Raw genomic sequence first — 19744 nt, 5'->3', positions numbered from 1 at the left:
AAACACACTTTCAGGACCTGCGCTCCATTCAGTCTCTTTCTCCTCACTCCACGGCGTGCAGTAACCACAATGTGAGAAGGACGGGGGGGGGGGGGGGGGACACGGGACCCCCTTGGAATTGGTGGCGGCCTGTGTGCGTGGTGTTCTTCCTGGGGAGGACATGAGGAGGCAGCGCATGACAGGAGAGTACAAAAAGCACCACCGGGAATCTCTGTGCCATGCTTCTTCACCCCCTCAGGCTGTAAAACCGGCGTATAAAATAAACCAAAAACTTCACCAAACAACTTAGGATTTTTACTTCACAGTTCAGACTTACAAGAAATATAATTCAAAATGAAGCAAATGACACTACGTTCATACAAACAACAGTGATGTCTTCATTCTTATTCCTTTTTAGCTGATGTGTCATTTACCAGGACAGTTTTACGCCCTCTACACTCGGATATCTCCAAGTTAATCTTGATAGCCGTGGCATAGACCTAAATGGGATCGTAACCTTTACCCCTTAAGGACCAGGCTGTTCTGAAGGAACTTTTAGGGATTTTACTGCCCTATTTTTTTTTCCTTCAGCTACGAAAATTATTTTTGCTGCGTTTTTTCCCAGTGACATAAAGGGATATTTCTTTCACTGACTTTTTTCATGTTCTTTAATTTAATTGGGGCAAAAAGCTAAGAAAATGTTTTTTTAAATTAGCATATTTGGGCTAAAATAAAGTATGGGAATGGGTTCCTTATTTTGCTTTGGAAGTTTTGATATACAGGGGGCATAGTTTTGGATTACAGGGGGCACACGGCGATGGCTTTGTTTGGCGTAGGCTTTGGGTCATTTTCTTTTTTATGTATATATTTTGGTCCTTAAAGGGGTGACTGACAAAATTTATGACATGTCTCCATGTTTAACACTAGGCATTGTCTCATCTGGATACCGGCTCCTTATATGATACTCCACAGAAACTCTACAGCTTCATTATATTTTGACAACAAGGTAGATAGACGGTATGAACCAACAGGAGGAAGATCTAAAAAGAAGGCCGACCATAAACATAATTGATAATCATTGACTATGAGGATAGCTCATCAAAGAGGTTGTTTCACAAGAATAAACCGTTTCTATGGAGGGAGGTTGAAGCTCAGGTCCCCACGTCCATGTACCATTAGACAACTGCTAAGGTATGTAAGAGCAGCACCAATTCTGGCCCACCCGGCATGCTCATGCATTGTAGGCTTGGCTATTGATCTGTTTAGCTGGCATGTAATGCTACTTTTCCCTAGTAGCCACTGCACAGGAAACGCAATCCGGACATAGCCATCACAGGAACACCGGCCCAGCTTCTATTTGGGATTGTCTTCAGAAAGGGAACCTATTTAAGTCACCCTGGTACCAAGGGTATGAAGTGGTTGTACTCTCTGGTAGTAGGCAGCTAACTTGTCGGAGCAATGACTGAGGAGTTCATACCTATACATTGGTTATATAAGGGACATTCCTTGTTTCAGATGAAGGTGGAATAGAGGGCGGAAAATCAGCAGCAAAGTGGATGAAATTTTACAAAATCTCATTCACACACTGTGTAAGGAATCCACGTGGAATTCTCATTTCAGTCAATTTTGGCTGAAATGGGAATACCTGCCTGTAAGCCATGGCCACCAGTGGTTGGGATTACGAAAACAGCCGAATTCACTGTTCTACAGTATTTTCGAAACTGCCATAGAGGTGAATTGGGGAAGCAGCACAGCAAGCTACACAGTTTCCATAACTCCCAACTCACAGAAACAGGACTTAGAGAAACAGAGTAGCACAGTGAGCTCAGCTATTAAACCACTATAGGGATACGGAACCAGCATTGTACAGCCAAGTTTGGGTGTTTCAATAATCCCAGCCACCACAGGCAAGAGGAGATTAGCTGGGACTGAGTCAATGGTAGGCGACTTAACTGAATACAGTAGGTGCAGGTCCCAGAGGTGGGAAACACATCTATCAGTCATTTATGGCATATGCTGCGGATTTTCACATTGGATTTCACCTTTTGCAAATGTATAGTGTGAAATCCTTTATTTCGGAATCTCTGTCCATTTTGCTGCAGAATTGTAGTAAAATTCATAACAGAAACTGCAGTACGGAATACAAGCCCCATGTGGCCGTACACTAAGAGACAAATGTCATTATGGAGCTTCAGCGGCCATACCCTCCTCCTCCTCTTCTTCCTCCTCTTGAACTGCCCCATCAATAATTACAGTCGTCGATGAGGTGGCGGGTACGATCATCTGGTTCAACAGGAGGAAACTTCTTATTATGGGAGCCTTGAGTCTCATGAGCAGGAACCTCTGAATCATCACTGTCAGCAATGGAGTCTTCATCATCTATATCAACGTCATCAGCTTGGACTTCACCTGTGCTGCTAACCTGTGATTCACAGACTGGTAAGTGCTGAAAGGGATCGTTTCCCTGGAAAGAGAAGTAAGCTTCCAGTTATGTTCCTAGTACTCCTTGAAACCTGCAGCTAGTAACATTCTTATATATCTTTCCAACAACCACTCCGCACGTCCACATCCAACAGCTGGACTCGGCCGTCACTTACCAGTTCGTATGCTTTTAGCAATTGACAAACTTCGTAATTTTGGAAAAGTCGTTTTGCTACCGCAACGCTGTTGAGCTTTATGTCCTTGGCCATTGCCTGGAAAGGATACATAAAAAGGTAGAACATTTAGGAAATAGGTAAGAAAGTCTTGCAGAAATGATCAATCACAGTCCGATGCTGGAACCAGGATTCTACGCCATTCCCTGAGCAAAACTCCCCGAACAATATCGCCAACTAGGGGCAACAAAGAGAAACACAAAAGCTCTACACAACACTCCAAGAGGTTAACCCCTTTTAGACGGAGTCTGTTTGCACTGCAGTGAACAACTAATTTTTCAGTTTTTTTCATTGTCACTTGTTTTTTGCAGGACAAGCATTTTCTAATGACATCATTTTTGGGTACATATAATGTAATGTATAACGTTTATTAATTATTGGGGGGGGGGGCGTCATTTGTTCTTTGAATTTCATTTTTATGGCTTTTACTGTGCAAAACAAATAATGTGATTACACTACTCTCTGGGTCAGCTTGATTCCCGCGATACCAATGTTATAAACTTTTTTAGGTTTTGTTATTTTTGTACGCAAAAAATACTTCTTTTAAAATTTGCTTTTGTGTTTCCGCATTCCCAGAGCCATAGCATTTTTATATCGACGGAGCGCTATGGGGTTTGTTTTTTGGATTTACCTTATTTTTCAGAACATATAACATTTTGAATGCTTTTTATTTCATATTTTTTAGAGCAGTCGTTCCCAAGCTTTTTTCAGCCATGGAGCCCTTTTTTGGAGCCAAACTTTCTCGTGGAGCCCCAAAGTGGGACAAAGAGTGTGGTCAGGGGATGGTTTAGGGGCGTGGCTTATCAATATATGATTTTTACCTCTGTCATTATAATAATAATAAAAACAAAACAAAAAAAAAACCAGGGAGGAACGGTGGAGCACTTGATAGGCAACTGATATAAATTACAATTTATAATCAACATGTTACGGAATGAAATCCCGCAGTAATAACCCCACAGTAGCACCAGTAATATTGACCCCCTCAGTAATATTAACCCCACATAAGCCCCAATAATATTGACCCCCTCAGCAATATTAATCTCACAGTAGCTCCAGTAATATTAACTCACATTAATCTCAGTAATATTATCCCCACAGTAGCTCCAGTAATATTAACACCATAGTAATAATAACCCCCTCAGTAGCCCCAGTAATATTAACCCCCTCAGTAATATTACCCTCACAGTAGCCCCAGTAATATTAGCCCCACAGTAATATTAACCCCACAGTAGCACCAGTAATATTGACACCCTCAGTAATATTAACCCCACATAAGTCCCAATAATATTGACCCCCTCAGTAATATTAACCACACAGTAGCCCTGGTAATATTAACCCCCTCAGTAATATTACCCCCACAGTAGCCCCAGTAATATTAACCCCACAGTAGCCCCAGTAATATTACCCCCTAAAAAGAAAAATCAAATATAGCCTGTAGCCTGGATGGTAGGCTGCAGGCTATATTTGATTTTTCTTTATTTTCTTTATCATTTACACTACCGTTCAAAAGTTTGGGATCACATTGAAATGTCCTTATTTTTGAAGGAAAAGCACTGTACTTTTCAATGAAGATAACTTTAAACTAGTCCTAACTTTAAACAAATGCACTCTATACATTGCTAATGTGGTAAATGACTAGTCTGTTTTTTTGTGCAATATCTACAAAGGTGTATAGAGGCCCATTTCCAGCAACTATCACTCCAGTGTTCTAATGGTACAATGTGTTTGCTCATTGGCTCAGAAGGCTAATTGATGATTAGAAAACCCTTGTGCAATCATGTTCACACATCTGAAAACAGTCTAGCTCGTTACAGAAGCTACAAAACTGACCTTCCTGTGAGCAGATTGAGTTTCTGGAGCATCACATTTGTGGGGTCAATTAAACGCTCAAAATGGCCAGAAAAAGAGAACTTTCATCTGAAACTCGACAGTCTATTCTTGTTCTTAGAAATGAAGGCTATTCCATGCGAGAAATTGCTAAGAAATTGAAGATTTCCTACAACGGTGTGTACTACTCCCTTCAGAGGACAGCACAAACAGGCTCTAACAGAGTAGAAAAAGAAGTGGGAGGCCGCGTTGCACAACTAAGCAAGAAGATAAGCACATTAGAGTCTCTAGTTTGAGAAACAGACGCCTCACAGGTACCCAACTGGCATCTTCATTAAATAGTACCCGCAAAACACCAGTGTCAACATCTACAGTGAAGAGGCGGCTGTGGGATTTTGGGCTTCAGGGCAGAGTGGCAAAGAAAAAGCCATATCTGAGACTGTCCAATAAAAGAAAAAGATTAAGATGGGCAAAAGAACACAGACATTGGACAGAGGAAGACTGGAAAAAAGTGTTGTGGACGGATGAATCCAAGTTTGAGGTGTTTGGATCACAAAGAAGAACGTTTGTGAGACGCAGAACAAATGAAAAGATGCTGGAAGAATGCCTGACGCCATCTGTTAAGCATGGTGGAGGTATTGTGATGGTCTGGGGTTGCTTTGGTGCTGGTAAGGTGGGAGATTTGTACAGGGTAAAAGGGATTCTGAATAAGGAAGGCTATCACTCCATTTTGCAACACCATGCCATACCCAGTGGACAGCGCTTGATTGGAACCAATTTCATCCTACAACAGGACAATGACCCTAAACACACCTCCAAATTGTGCAAGAACTATTTACAGCAGAAGGAGGCAGCTGGTATTCTATCGGTAATGGAGTGGCCAGCGCAGTCACCAGATCTGAACCCCATTGAGCTGTTGTGGGAGCAGCTTGACCGTATGGTACGCCAGAAGTGCCCATCCAACCAATCCAACTTGTGGGAGATGCTTCTAGAAGCGTGGGGTGCAATTTCACAAGCTTACCTCAACAAATTAACAGCTAGAATGTCAAAGGTGTGCAATGCTGTAATTGCTGCAAAAGGAGGATTCTTTGACGAAAGCAAAGTTTGATGTAAAAACAATGTTATTTCAAATACAAATCATTCATTTCACAACGCATGGTGGTGAATAAGTGTGACTTTTCATGGAAAACACAAAATTGTTTGGGTGACCCCAAACTTTTGAACGGTAGTGTATATTTTCAGCGAGCCAAGGAGGAGGGGTCCTAGTAGCACCAGGTCTTGGAGAGACGCAACAATATAATTAAGAGCTAGCCTATTTAGATGGGAGGGAGGGGGGAGGAGAGAAAGCTTTGTTATATTATCATGCTATAGTATTCTCCTCTGTTCCTAATTTGACTGTACTTGAGATTGGGCTAACTATACCTATATTATTCAGGACCATTAACGATTGGTGGAGATTTGTAGCCCGCCTCTCTTACTTATACTCTACTAGGACTTCCAGCTGTTTTACCTCAAGAACTGATCAGACATAAGATTAGTTATGCCTATTACATAGGGCAATAGAAGTACAATAGGGGTTTATTTTATTGGTATTCTTCTTTCTTTAAGGATAGGGTGATTCCTGATGAATTACTTGATATCGTAGGGAAACGCGTCAAACCAAACCCTAATAACATTGTATACATATCGAGTATACAAAAAAAAATTAAAGTTAGCCTAGAGTGGATATCTCTTTTTCTTAACCTATTAACCTATATGTCCTGATATGCATAGTTATCAGATTTGATTACTACTGCATTGTGATAATCGCATAAATATCTGTATTAGCCATCCCACCTGAGTGGCCATCTTGCGCCAAGTGGTACTAGGCTCTCTTTTGCTTTTGTCTGAGTTCTAAGTGTGTGAATGTGTTGGGTCCTATCCCCTTCACCTAGGGAGGATCATTGGTGGCCTGCTTTTTTAATCTTTGGTATTAATAAAGAAATAAATTCTAACCCCCTCAGTAATAGTGACCCCACAGTAGCCCCAGTAACGTTAACCCCACAGTAGCCCCAGTAACATGAACCCCACAGTAGCCCCAGTAACATGAACCCCACAGTAGCCCCAGTAACATGAACCCCACAGTAGCCCCAGTAACATGAACCCCACAGTAGCCCCAGTAACATGAACCCCACAGTAGCCCCAGTAACATGAACCCCACAGTAGCCCCAGTAACATGAACCCCACAGTAGCCCCAGTAACATGAACCCCACTATAGCCCCAGTAACATTAACCCCACAGTAGCCCCAGTAACATTAACCCCACAGTAGCCCCAGTAACATTAACCCTACAGTAGCCCCAGTAACATTAACCCCACAGTAGCCCAAGTAACATTAACCCCACAGTAGCCCAAGTACCACTAACCCCACAGTAGCCCAAGTAACATTAACCCCACAGTAGCCTCCGTAATATTAACCCCCTCAGTAATAGTGACCAGTAGCCTCAGTAATATTAACCCCAAAGTAGCCTCAGTAATATTAACCCCAAAGTAGCCTCAGTAATATTAACCCCAAAGTAGCCTCAGTAATATTAACCCCAAAGTAGCCTCAGTAATATAAACCCCACAGTAATATTAACCGCCCAGTAGCCACAGTAATATTAACCCCCTCAATAATATTAACCCCACAGTAACCACAGTAATATTAACCCCACCGTAGCCAAGGTAATAAAATTAATATTAGCCCCTCAGTAATATTACCGCAGCTAGCAGATCCGAAGGATATATCCAAGCCTCCGGGTGCCATAGCAACACATTTGGAACCCGCAATCACATCGCGGGGGTCTGATGGCTGACAGAGTGCACGCCCTCCCTCTCTCAGCCTTTTACATGCCACAGTTGCACTGACCATGGTATGTAAAAGGGATAAATAGTGGCAATCAAAAGTTTCTTCAGTTCCCGTCTGTCATCTGAGCAAAAAAATAAATAAATTAAAAAACTGTCCTGGCAGCGGAGGTGAACAAAAAGGAGCCACACCTCTAATACTTACCTTCCCCTTTTTTTTTATACGCATAATATTCACCATGCTGTATAACTGACAGCACAGTACAATTACAGCAATTACCAGTTAATGGTTTGTTTTTATTACTTTTACACACAAAAAAAGCATTTTTCATAGAAAAATAATTTTCATTGCTATATTCAGAGACCTGTAGATTTTTATTTTCCCATCTATGGAGCAGTTTTTGGGAAGCAGGATTGATCAAAACCAGCTCTCATAGTTTTTCTTTAATGGTGTGCACCATATAGGACAGTGGTGGCGAACCTATGGCACACTGAGCCCTCCCTACTGGCACGTGCCGCCATCGGCCGCTCACTGCTTGTGAATGCCGACAGGGGCCACAGCTTCCCTGCCAGCATTCACTCAGCTGCTAGCAGTGCCGATCCCGGCGCACACTGTGACATCAGTGTGCAGCCGGGATCCACCCCCCGATGTCACCTCGGAGGGCAATGGTGTATTGTGTCGCCACCGGAAGTAAGGGGTCGTGACATAATACACCTGTCACCTGACTGATTCACGCCCCCAGTTTCTGATCGGCTGGGGGCGAAGGACTGCGAGCAGATGGCCCGTGGCTGGGAGCGCTGGCCGGGGAGGCTAGGAGCGGAGGAACAGGTATCGCAGAGCCTGCCCAGCGGCTCCGGCATACAGGACAGCGGCGGGGCTGGTCTCACTATTACTGGGGGCCACTGAGGGGGGGGTGTCACTATTGCTGGGGACCGCTGTGGGCTGTCGCTGTCACTACTACTGCTGGGGGCCGCTGTGGGCTGTCGCTGTCACTACTACTGCTGGGGGGCCGCTGTGGGCTGTCGCTGTCACTACTACTGCTGGGGGGCCGCTGTGGGCTGTCACTACTACTGCTGGGGGGCCGCTGTGGGCTGTCGCTGTCACTACTACTGCTGGGGGCCGCTGTGGGCTGTCGCTGTCACTACTACTGCTGGGGGCCGCTGTGGGCTGTCGCTGTCACTACTACTGCTGGGGGCCGCTGTGGGCTGTCGCTGTCACTACTACTGCTGGGGGCCGCTGTGGGCTGTCGCTGTCACTACTGCTGGGGGCCGCTGTGGGCTGTCGCTGTCACTACTGCTGGGGGCTGTCACTACTGCTGGGGGCCGCTGGGGGCTGTCACTACTGCTGGGGGCCGCTGGGGGCTGTCACTACTGCTGGGGGCCGCTGGGGGCTGTCACTACTGCTGGGGGCCGCTGGGGGCTGCAGCTGTCACTACTGCTGTGGGCTGCTGGGGGCTGTCACTTCTGCTGGGCAGCCGCTGTGGGCTGTCACTACTGCTGGGGGGCCGCTGTGGGCTGTCACTACTGCTGGGGGGCCGCTGTGGGCTGTCATACTGCTGGGGGGCCGCTGTGGGCTGTCATACTGCTGGGGGGCCGCTGTGGGCTGTCATACTGCTGGGGGGCCGCTGTGGGCTGTCACTACTGCTGGGGGCCGCTGTGGGCTGTCACTACTGCTGGGGGCCGCTGTGGGCTGTCACTACTGCTGGGGGCCGCTGTGGGCTGTCACTACTGCTGGGGGCCGCTGTGGGCTGTCGCTGTCACTACTGCTGTGGGCCGCTGTGGGCTGTCGCTGTCACTACTACTGCTGTGGGCCGCTGTGGGCTGTCGCTGTCACTACTACTGCTGTGGGCCGCTGTGGGCTGTCGCTGTCACTACTACTGCTGTGGGCCGCTGTGGGCTGTCGCTGTTACTACTACTGCTGGGGCCCGCTGGTTGGCTGTCGCTGTCACTACTGCTGGGGCCCGCTGGTTGGCTGTCGCTGTCACTACTGCTGGGGCCCGCTGGTGGGCTGTCGCTGTCACTACTGCTGGGGCCCGCTGGTGGGCTGTCGCTGTCACTACTGCTGGGGCCCGCTGGTGGGCTGTCGCTGTCACTACTGCTGTGGGCCGCTGTGGGCTGTCGCTGTCACTACTGCTGTGGGCCGCTGTGGGCTGTCGCTGTCACTACTGCTGGGGCCCGCTGGTGGGCTGTCGCTGTCACTACTGCTGGGGCCCGCTGGTGGGCTGTCGCTGTCACTACTGCTGGGGCCCGCTGGTGGGCTGTCGCTGTCACTACTGCTGGGGCCCGCTGGTGGGCTGTCGCTGTCACTACTGCTGGGGCCCGCTGGTGGGCTGTCGCTGTCACTACTGCTGGGGCCCGCTGGTGGGCTGTCGCTGTCACTACTGCTGGGGCCCGCTGGTGGGCTGTCGCTGTCACTACTGCTGGGGGCCGCTGTGGGCTGTCGCTGTCACTACTGCTGGGGGCCGCTGTGGGCTGTCGCTGTCACTACTGCTGGGGGCCGCTGTGGGCTGTCGCCGTCACTACTACTGCTGGGGGCCGCTGTGGGCTGTCGCCGTCACTACTACTGCTGGGGGCCGCTGTGGGCTGTCGCCGTCACTACTGCTGCTGAGGGTCGCTGTGGGCTGTCGCCGTCACTACTACTGCTGGGGGTCGCTGTGGGCTGTCGCCGTCACTACTGCTGCTGGGGGCCGCTGTGGGCTGTCGCCGTCACTACTGCTGCTGGGGGCCGCTGTGGGCTGTCGCTGTCACTGCTACTGCTGGGGGCCGCTGTGGGCTGTCGCTGTCACTACTACTGCTGGGGGCCGCTGGGGGCTGTTGCTGTCACTACTGCAGGGGGCCGCTGGGGGCTGTTGCTGTCACTACTGCTGGGGGCTGCACATTTTGACTGCTTTTTAAATGTGGAAGTGCTGCAGAATTTTCCACCGAAATTTCCGCTAAGGACATTCTGCAGCATTTGCGCATCCAAAAAGCAGTCAAAATCTGCACACTGTCTATTTTGAAGCGGCCTGGTCATTTTTAGAACAATGGGGGTAAAATCATACGTTGTGATAAGCCCCGCGCCCTGACGTGTTGGCACTTTGCAGTAAATAAGTGGGTTTTGGATTGCAGTTTAGGCACTAGTTCCCTAAAAGGTTCACCATCACTGATATAGGATAAGCACTATAATGATCACTTCACGGTACGGTCATTATGGATCTAGCTGGTTTGTACCTTGCGCTTCTTTCGATGGCCTTTAAATTGTACGTGCGATGCGTAATGAGCTCGGACATCTGGGATGAGGACATCACATGCCTGGCAGTGTACGACTTGGACACGATGTAAGAAATGTTGAGTCCCTATTCCTGAAAGGGATGGAAATACAATAAATAACACTGTAGACAGAGAAGAAGGGTCTGCAGGGCATAAGACTAGGCCTTCACAGATGTCAGATCGCAATGTCATTATAGTCAATGTGATCATGTTGTAACCCACAAGTTGGCAGAAATCCAACCCTGCTGGATTTCTACATGATCTCATTCACTCCTTGCGGTTTTGTCCCAAGGTTTGAAGGTTCTTCAGTTACAACATAATCATTCTGATTTCTCTTGTATGCTTTCTGATTGGTAGCTATGTGTCACAAGAACAATCTTACTGTTAAGGCAGTAAAACCACAAAAATTTGATAAAAATATGGTTTACAGTGATATAATGGAGTGAATAGATGAATTCAATGAGACCTGTGTTGGTACTACCTAACTTGCCCACTACGATACGAACAATGCAATCAATTTCCTGTGATGTCCGTACTGACAGCGGTGCTAGGAATCAGCTCATTAGTGGGGATCATCTATTGATGACGTATACTCAGAATAGATCATCCATAGAAAAAGGATCCCAAAAGTCCAGGATAACCCCTTTATGGGCAAGTTCACTGGTAGCGGAATTGGTGAGGATCTTCTATAGTGGAAAATCTACAGTATTGGTGCGGATTTTGTCACAGATCAGCAGCAGACTTCACCTTTTCAATTGATGGCATAAACAATGTCAAAATCCAAACCAAATGGATCTCCACCAAAATCTGCATTGCTAAATATGTAGCAAATTTTGGTGCGGATCTGCAGCGAAACCTACTACCTATGCTAAAAGGGGTTTTCTGGGCATTTACTATTGATGACCTAGCATCAGTATAGGTTATCAATGGTTGATCAGTATGCGTCTGCTGCTTGGGTTCCCCGTCAATCAGCTTATGCTCTGGCCTGCTGTCAGTGCAGCTAAGCCAAAGTTTCACATCGGGGTCAGAGCAGGAAATAAAATAGAGGGCTTTGCTCTCATTGAAATCAATGGTAGCGAAGCCTTCTATTACACTTTCAACTCCAATCGCAATGAGAAACCAGAAGTGTAAATGGAAGGCATGTCTCTAAGGCTCGGGGCACACTAGTGTAAAGGAAAAGAAAAAAAACCCACAACATACAGTGGGGAAAAAAGTATTTAGTCAAATACCAAATGTACAAGTTCTCCCACTTAAAAAGATGAGAGAGGCCTGTAATTGACATCATAGGTAGACCTCAACTATGAGAGACAACATGAGAAAACTCATCCAGAAAATCACATTGTCTGATTTTTAACGAATTTATTTGCAAATTATGGTGGAAAAGAAGTATTTGGTCAATAACAAAAGTTCATCTCAATGCTTTGTTATATATCCTTTATTGGCAATGACAGAGGTCAAACGTTTTCTGTAAGTCCTCACAAGGTTGGCACACACTGTTGCTGGTATGTTGGCCCATTCCTCCATGCAGATCTTCTCAAGAGCAGTAATGTTTTGGGGCTGTCGCTGGGCAACACAGACTTTCAACTCCCTCTAAAAGTTTTCTATAGGTTTGAGATCTGGAGACTGTCTAGGTCACTCCAGGACCTTGAAATGCTTCTTAGGAATCAACTCCTTCATTGCCCTGGCGGTGTGCTTGGGATCATTGTCATGCTGAAAGACCCAGCCATGTTTCATTTTCAGTGCCCTTGCTGATAGAAGGAAGTTTGCACTCAAAATCTCACGATACGTGGCCCCATTCATTCTTTCATGTATACGGATCAGTTGTCCTGGTCCCTTTGCAGAGAAACAGCCCCAAAGCATGATGTTGCCACCCCCATGCTTTACAGTAGGTGAGGTGTTCTTTGGATGCAACTCAGCATTCTTTCTCCTCCAAACACAATGAGTTGTGTTTCTGCCAAACAGTTCTATTTTGGTTTTATCTGACCATATGACATTCTCCCAATACTCTTCTGGATCATCCAAATGCTCTCTAGCAAACTTCAGTCGGCCCCGGACATGTACTGGCTTAAGCAGGGGGACACGTCTGGCACTGCAGGATCTGAGTCCCTGGCGGCGTAGTGCGTTACTGATGGTAGCCTTTGTTACGTCGGTCCCAGCTCTCTGCAGTTCATTCACTATGTTTCCCCCGTGTGGTTCTGGGATCTTTGCTCACCATTCTTGTGATCATTTTGACCCCACGGGGTGAGATCTTGTGTGGAGCCCCAGATTGAGGGAGATTATCAGTGGTCCTGTATCTCTTCCATTTTCTAATTATTGCACCCACAGCTGATTTCTTCATACCAAGCTGCTTGCCTATTGCAGATTCAGTATTCTCAGTCTGGTGCAAGGCTACAATTTTGTTTCTGGTGTCCTTCGACAGCTCTTTGGTCTTCACCATAGTGGAGTTTGGAGTGAGACTGCTTGAGGTTGTGGACAGGTGTCTTTTATACTGATGACAAGCTTAAATAGGTGCCATTACTACAGGTAATAAGTGGAGGACAGAGGAGCCTCTTAAAGAAGAGGTTACAGGTCTTTGAGACCCAGAAATCTTGCTAATTTGTAAGTGACCAAATACCTATTTTCCACCATAATTTGCAAATAAATTCGTTAAAAAAATCAGACAATGTGATTTTCTGGATGTGTTTTCTCATGTTGTCTCTCATAGTTGAGGTCCACCTACGATGTCAATTACGCGTCTCTCTTATCTTTTAAAGTGGGAGAACTTGTACAATTGGTATCTGACTAAATACTTTTTTTCCCCACTGTAGCTGCTGCCACGAGGTGGACACTAAGCAAAGATAGAGTTCATCCCTCCCTACCAACTCTACCCCTTCTGCAGACACTGAGCTAAATCAGTTTGTATAAAAGCAGGAGGCGAAACCAACATAATAAAGTCAATAGAAACTGTGCAGCAGAATAAATGGAACCATGTAGGATCCAGGAAGAAAGACCCCTCAAGAAGGACCCGCCTGAGTTAGCGCTAGTGCGACCATAAACAAACAAAAAAAGTGTCACCCTGACCAGGGGAAGGCAGCAAAAGAATGATTTGAAGACCAAAAAAGAACTCTTATCGGGTGGGTGCTGTGTCCCCCAATAAACATGACGAGAAAAGATTTTACGGTAAGTTCTTACAAAAATTGAGTTTTCTTGTCTGTTTCATTTGGGGGACACAGCTTTGACCTTGGGACATTCCATAGCAGTACCCAAGGGGTACTGGGTGCCAAGGCATCCAGCATGCTTAGAGATGGAGCATAAAGGGGCTTGAGAAACGGTCCCATCCCCCCCACCGGAAAAAAAGATCACATCGAGGCACCGGCTGTCCGAGAAATATGTACCGTAATACAGCCTGAATATATAATGTCTGTGCACGGTAACCCTGCACTGCCGCGAAGTAGCGCCAGTGCGAGGAAGCCACCTCGGAAACCCAAGGATCCACTTGTGTTGTCGGGAGCACCAGCAGAGAGCCAGGGTGATTTGTGAATTACGACTGAGCCCATTTGTGACCAGCTTGTCCCATGGGACTAGTCTTCATGATTGCGGGCCAAGATACCACATGCAGTGAGGCAACATGCAACAGGGTGATAACAACCCTCTTGATGACAAAGAAACTTTTGACTGATAGCGCCTCCCACTTAGAAGAGAGACGAGTAGACTGGACGTGACATCAGCACCATCAGAAAGGGGGATCAAACTTAAAGAGTTGGGGGCCCTCTAACAAGCGATCTAGTTGAATGCCAGGGTCCGCTGGAGTCCAGACTGTAAACACCCAGCTAGGCAGGTTGCCGTAATAACAGCACTGCTGTTGAAGGGTTAGTAGGAAGCACCCCAAGTGAATGCATGGGAGCTACCGCTACCAGAGGGAGTGGGAGATGGAGACACATGGCTGCAAAATACCATTAGTATCAGCCTTCTTAGTCTATAACAATGGCCACAGACTTCACCTTCTGCATGAAGCCCACGGACCCTGAAGAAGTCTAGGCCTAGGAAAAAAGCGTCTGTCAAGCCAGGATGGCTTCCTACCAAAATGTCACTGCCACTGCATGACTCCAACCAGGCATCATAAAACGTGGCATAACTGCCAAATTACCCCCAGACATGTGTCACGTTGGTCCCTTTGTGGAAGCCTCCAGAGTCGGGAGGGCGAGTGCTAAGAATTGAAATCAGTATTAGTGTATACCATTTCACGGTCTACTGCAAACAACCTTGCAGAAGGAAATGGCGCTGGACTTTTAAAGCATGCTACTAACTCCATCTGATTAAATGCTTTGTCTTCCAGATGGAGCTCTTACCTGCGTAGGAAGGCCATGTGAAGAAACACTGTAAGAGTGAAGTCGTAGACCGCTCTGACTACAGAGTACTCCTAACGGCAGCAGTCCTAACATCCCTAATAGGGAAGAATGCGAGGCCCATTTTGCTGCCAAATGTAGCGTCAGTGGTGGACTCCACCTAAACGGGACCACTCATGCATCACCGACGACATGAGTGACCCACGTCCATATGGACAAGACTGACTGAGATAGCAGCACAGGCCTCCTAGAAAGCACTGGATGTTGGTTTGGCTCCGAGGCCACCAGGAGAACGACCGGACCCATAGTGGATCAGCATGTCAGAGCTGATTGGAGGGGAGCTAGTAGATGGATCAATTGCCTCCAAATCACCCTGTCAGAGGGCTAACCCCTCGGCCTACCACTATACTTAAATAGAACAAGACGAGATATTCTTTGACTGACTGGATGTCAATCCCGTATAGTGGTGCGAGCGCACATAGTATGCGGCTCATGGCGGCCCCAGTCGACGTCTCATCCTGTAAGCGGGGAAAGCACTAAAATTGCCCACAAGGACACTGCAGACAAGCCACCATAGGGAAGCTAGCCATTAGTAAAGGCTCCTCCGTTCTGGAGCGGAGAAGAGGAGCAATGTGTCCGTGGACTTTTTCTGCACAGTACTCCTTCCATTTGGAAAATACCACAGATGTCAGCAAGCCCGGAGTACTGCTGATAACAGTTAGAACACGGCTGAATGCAATCTCGTTACAGCATAGAGAGTGCACATGGCACGTGTCTCTCGCCTGTCATCCTGGACACGGACACTGTGCCAAGGCTGCCTGCAGAGAACCGGAGGCGGCACCCCTCAGTGAGCTAGCCGTTAGGCAAGGCTCAACCCCGTCTGTAACAGACCTGAGGGGCGATGAGTCCAGAGACTTCCTGTGCGAGTACCCCTTCTACATGGAGGGTACCACAGATCTCAGCAAGGGTCAGAGCCATGCTGGCAATTAGTTCAAACACTGTCGTTCATAAGAGGGGATATTCTCCGGCTGGATGTAATCTCGACTGTAGACAGAGCGCACATAGTATGTGGCTGTGGCCGGCCCTATCCGTGTGTCATCCTGGACACAGACACTGCAGTAGGCTGCCAGCAGGGAACTGCAGGAGGGGCAACAGGGGAGCTACAGACAGGCAAGGAGATTGAGGAGTGATGAGTCCAGAGACTTCCTGTGTGAGTACTTCCAAATGAAGGGTACCGCAGGTCTCAGCAATGCTGGAGCTATGCTGGCAATTAGTTCGAGAACCGTTGTTCGTAAGACAAGATAACTTCTAGCTGGGTGTAAATCTCGTACCGCACATAATAGCAGATAATCCCTGTGCAAGTACTCTTCCCAGTATGGGAGGTACCACAGGTCTCAGTGTGAGGGTATATGTATATATTGCCATATGTTTTTGTATGCTTTTATACCTGTATGCAAGTTCTATTCAAAGTTAAAATGAGAAAAACTTATATGTCGCCTTACATCAGATATTCCAAAAGTATGCAAGGCCGAGAGAGATGTGTCCAGAAATTCAGAGATGATACAGAACCAGACACGAAGGCCGCGTGCTTGGCTGTTTTCCCAGAAGCGCCATATCTAGATAACGACTGTTCAACTACGTATGTAATCATCAGTGTCTCAGCCGGAAATCCGGACTTCCCATATATGGTTATGCGGTGAATTTGAGCCAATGAGACCATTACCCATTCCTAGTGATGAGACCAAAGGGTATAAGATCCCATGTAATCTGTAATAAAGTGCGCAGTCATGTCCCCGTGTGAGGAACTATACCAGACCTCCGTGTGTGGTGTCTCTTCTTTACCGCCGGCAGCAGGGCATTGGGGTGGGCCTGATTGGTGCTGTACGCAGAATTTACCCTGACATCAGTAGGCCCAGAATCACGCTGAGGTTGATCGGGCAGCATTGACTTGGCATTCGCCATCCTGAGTAGGGGTAGATCGGAGAGTAATACTGCTCCGTTGGTCTGCAGGAGGAGGCAGAGCCGTGGCGTGAACATCCGCTATGAGGATCCGGTCTTACCTGCACATTGGTCATCGAGGGACTGTATGTTGAGCATCTTCCGTTGCATGGCGGTTTTTCTTCGCTTATACACAATGTATTTCTAGAAATACAGAAACCACAGTTAACCACCTCCTTGCCAGAATAGAGAAGCGTTAGAGGATATTTTCATCGGCTTCTCTCTCACATTCAGGAAGTCCACTTTTTGCTTGGTGAAGAAGTTACACAGATAGCTTCGGATTTGTTTGTGCAAAAAACATTTTACATGGGTCTTGATGAGATAGTCATCTGGGGTGCGATACTCGCACAAACCACATGAGTACATATGGCTCAAACCGACTCGCCATCTATCATTTTTCACATTTTTGGGCCTGAGAAAAGACAGAAAAAAAAAAAAATAGAAAACAAGCGTTATGACCAGGCAGGAGATTTGGAGCCTTACCTTCTGGACTGCTTTCTATTGAGGTCTCTAAAATGTCTTATTGTCCCATCTGTGATCTAGTGCATCTGTCATTAGAACATTAATGATAGGAGTTAAAAGTAAATTTGGAAAGATTTCCCTTAGTTCTACAGCTAGCTGGGCAGAGGAAACATGTCACCATTACACACAGAATGGGAAGCCACTGGGAAACAGTGGTATGGACTGTAAGCTAAACTGAAGCAACCAGTGTCAGGCAGCTGCTGGCAAGGCAAATCGTATCATGCGGTGCATCAAAATGGGTCTAGGGGCACATGACGAGAACGTTGTTCTTCCTCTTTACAGATCACTGGTCAGACCACCCATGGAATATTGTGGACAGTTTTGGGCACCGGTACTCAAGAAGAACATATCAGAGATTGAGCGGGTACAAAGGTGGGCAACTAAAGTAATAAAAGGAATGTGAGGCCTACAATACCCAGAGAGGGTATCAAAATTGGGATTATTTTGTTTAGAAAAAAGATGCTTAAGGGGAGCCCTAATAACTATGTATAAATATATCAGGGGACAATACAGAGATCTCTCCCATCATCTATTTATACCCAGGAATGTGACCGTAACATAGTCTAGAATAGGGGTCCCCAACTCCAGTCCTCAGGGACACCCAACAGGTCATGTTTTCAGGATTTCCTCTAGTAAGAACAGCTGAGGCACTGACCATAATTCCATCACCTGTGTAACACTGAGGAAATCCTGAAAACATGACCTGTTGGTGGTCCCTGAGGACTGGAGCTGGGAAACACTAATCTAGAGGAACGAAGGTTTCTACACCGACAAAGAAGGGGGTCCTTGACTGAGACTAAGGAACGCTCTTTCTGAGGATGTGGCGATGGCAAATTTTATAAGCGAGTACAAAAGAAGCCTGGACACCTTTCTTAAGCGATCCATTTGTTATATGTTAATCACTAATAACTTCAGAAGGAGTGGTGATCCGGGGATTATTCTAATTGCCAGATTGGAGTCAGGGGGGATTTTTCCCCCTTAAAAGGGAGATATTGGTTTTTACCTCATTGAGGTTTTTGCCTTCCTCTGGATGAACATTGGGGGTTAATAGTCTGAACTGGTTGGACATATGTAAGGCCAAAAAAAAAAAGACCTACTACCGTGTTTCCCCAGCGGCGCTCCATCCAATCAAAGCACTCGCTTCCTGGAGGGGGAAATTTAAAGCCCCGTCACCAGAAAGAGTGATATGTCAGAGCAGATGACACAACAGTCTGCCGCAGCGCTGGAGACCAGCACGAGGGACTCAGACGCCGCAGACCAGGTGAATAAAAGACATATGACGCGGCCGTGGGCGTGGTAACATACTATCATGTGATCGCGTCGTATAGTGACGTGTTTAATCATGTGGTCTCTTGAGGGGTGCATTGAATATGATTTCCGGGTTCACCGGGGATATCACGTGATGTTGGCGCTTTGTGTAATGAAGTATGGTCGCGTGACTGTACGTCATGAAGTAATTGCCGGACTCGTACAGCACTTCAATACTATCACATTATACCTAGCGGCGCATCGTCCTAGGGGCGCATCAAGAGACTACATGATTAAACACGTCACTATATGACGCAATCACGATAGTATGTTACCACGCCCACGTCATGTGACGCGTCCGAATCACGAGACCAGCAATCTTTCTATGACGCAAGTCACGTGACTACACGTCATGACGCTAGGCGTCAGCATCACGTGACGACCCCCTCCCAGAGAACCCGGAAGTCACACTTGCATACCCATACACCGCTTATCAGGTAATTTCATGTAACTCTACATATAAGAATGCTTTTTATATACTGTATATACTTGAAAAAGGCCCCCAGGCCGAAACGCGTTGTATATTGTGTTTTATTTTGATATTAAACCGGGGAACCTTTCATCGCCGCTGGTGCCCTCCATCACTTGATACGCTACTCTGGATTAGGAGGCGCCTGTGTACAGGGCGCCTCCGTAAAGTAAGTTACAATACTTATTTCTCTTCAGTTCACTATTTCCATTGCATGGTTTGAGCGCTGAGGACTTTTTTCCTTTTTCTCTGCTTTTTAGAATGACGGGTAAAATCATACGTTGTGATAAGCCCCGCCCCTGACATGTTGGCACTTTGCAATAAATAAGTGGGTTTTGGGTTGCACTTTGGGCACTCGGTCTCTAAAAGGTTCGCCATCACTGCCCTAAGGGGTTAAAAATAGACTTAAGTTTAAGGTCCAGACCTCTGTGTCCGCAATAGGAGAGTAAATATATTTGTCATAGGAATGATATACATGGCCTCGTTTCTTCATTATATGCTATATAAGTGTTAGAGTCCTGCGTGACTCACTTGTATACTCAAAGATTTTATCTAGATGTATGGATGATGTTTTTTCTACTAAAATTAT

General features: G+C 46.7%; 1 protein-coding gene across 12 annotated transcripts in view; it reads right to left on the bottom strand.

Annotated features, from left to right (window-relative positions):
* Positions 1 to 272: 272 nt before the first annotated feature.
* LOC136612724 (uncharacterized) overlaps positions 273 to 19744 on the bottom strand; it is a 91291-nt gene continuing 71819 nt past the window's right edge. For all 12 annotated transcript variants that reach the window (XM_066593330.1, XM_066593326.1, XM_066593327.1 and 9 more), the window contains 5 exons: positions 17085 to 17268; positions 16919 to 17000; positions 10495 to 10625; positions 2577 to 2672; positions 273 to 2443 (listed from right to left, as the gene is read on the bottom strand). In XM_066593330.1, coding sequence (XP_066449427.1) covers positions 2222 to 2443; positions 2577 to 2672; positions 10495 to 10625; positions 16919 to 17000; positions 17085 to 17268 — 715 coding nt within the window. In that variant the 3' untranslated portion in view covers positions 273 to 2221. The remainder of the gene's footprint in view (positions 2444 to 2576; positions 2673 to 10494; positions 10626 to 16918; positions 17001 to 17084; positions 17269 to 19744) is intronic.

The sequence above is a fragment of the Eleutherodactylus coqui genome, chromosome 2 (genome assembly GCF_035609145.1).
Source record: "Eleutherodactylus coqui strain aEleCoq1 chromosome 2, aEleCoq1.hap1, whole genome shotgun sequence".
NCBI classification, from domain to species: domain Eukaryota; kingdom Metazoa; phylum Chordata; class Amphibia; order Anura; family Eleutherodactylidae; genus Eleutherodactylus; species Eleutherodactylus coqui.
The sequence above is the reverse complement of the archived record's forward strand: the minus strand, read 5'-3'. Positions and strand labels throughout refer to the sequence as shown.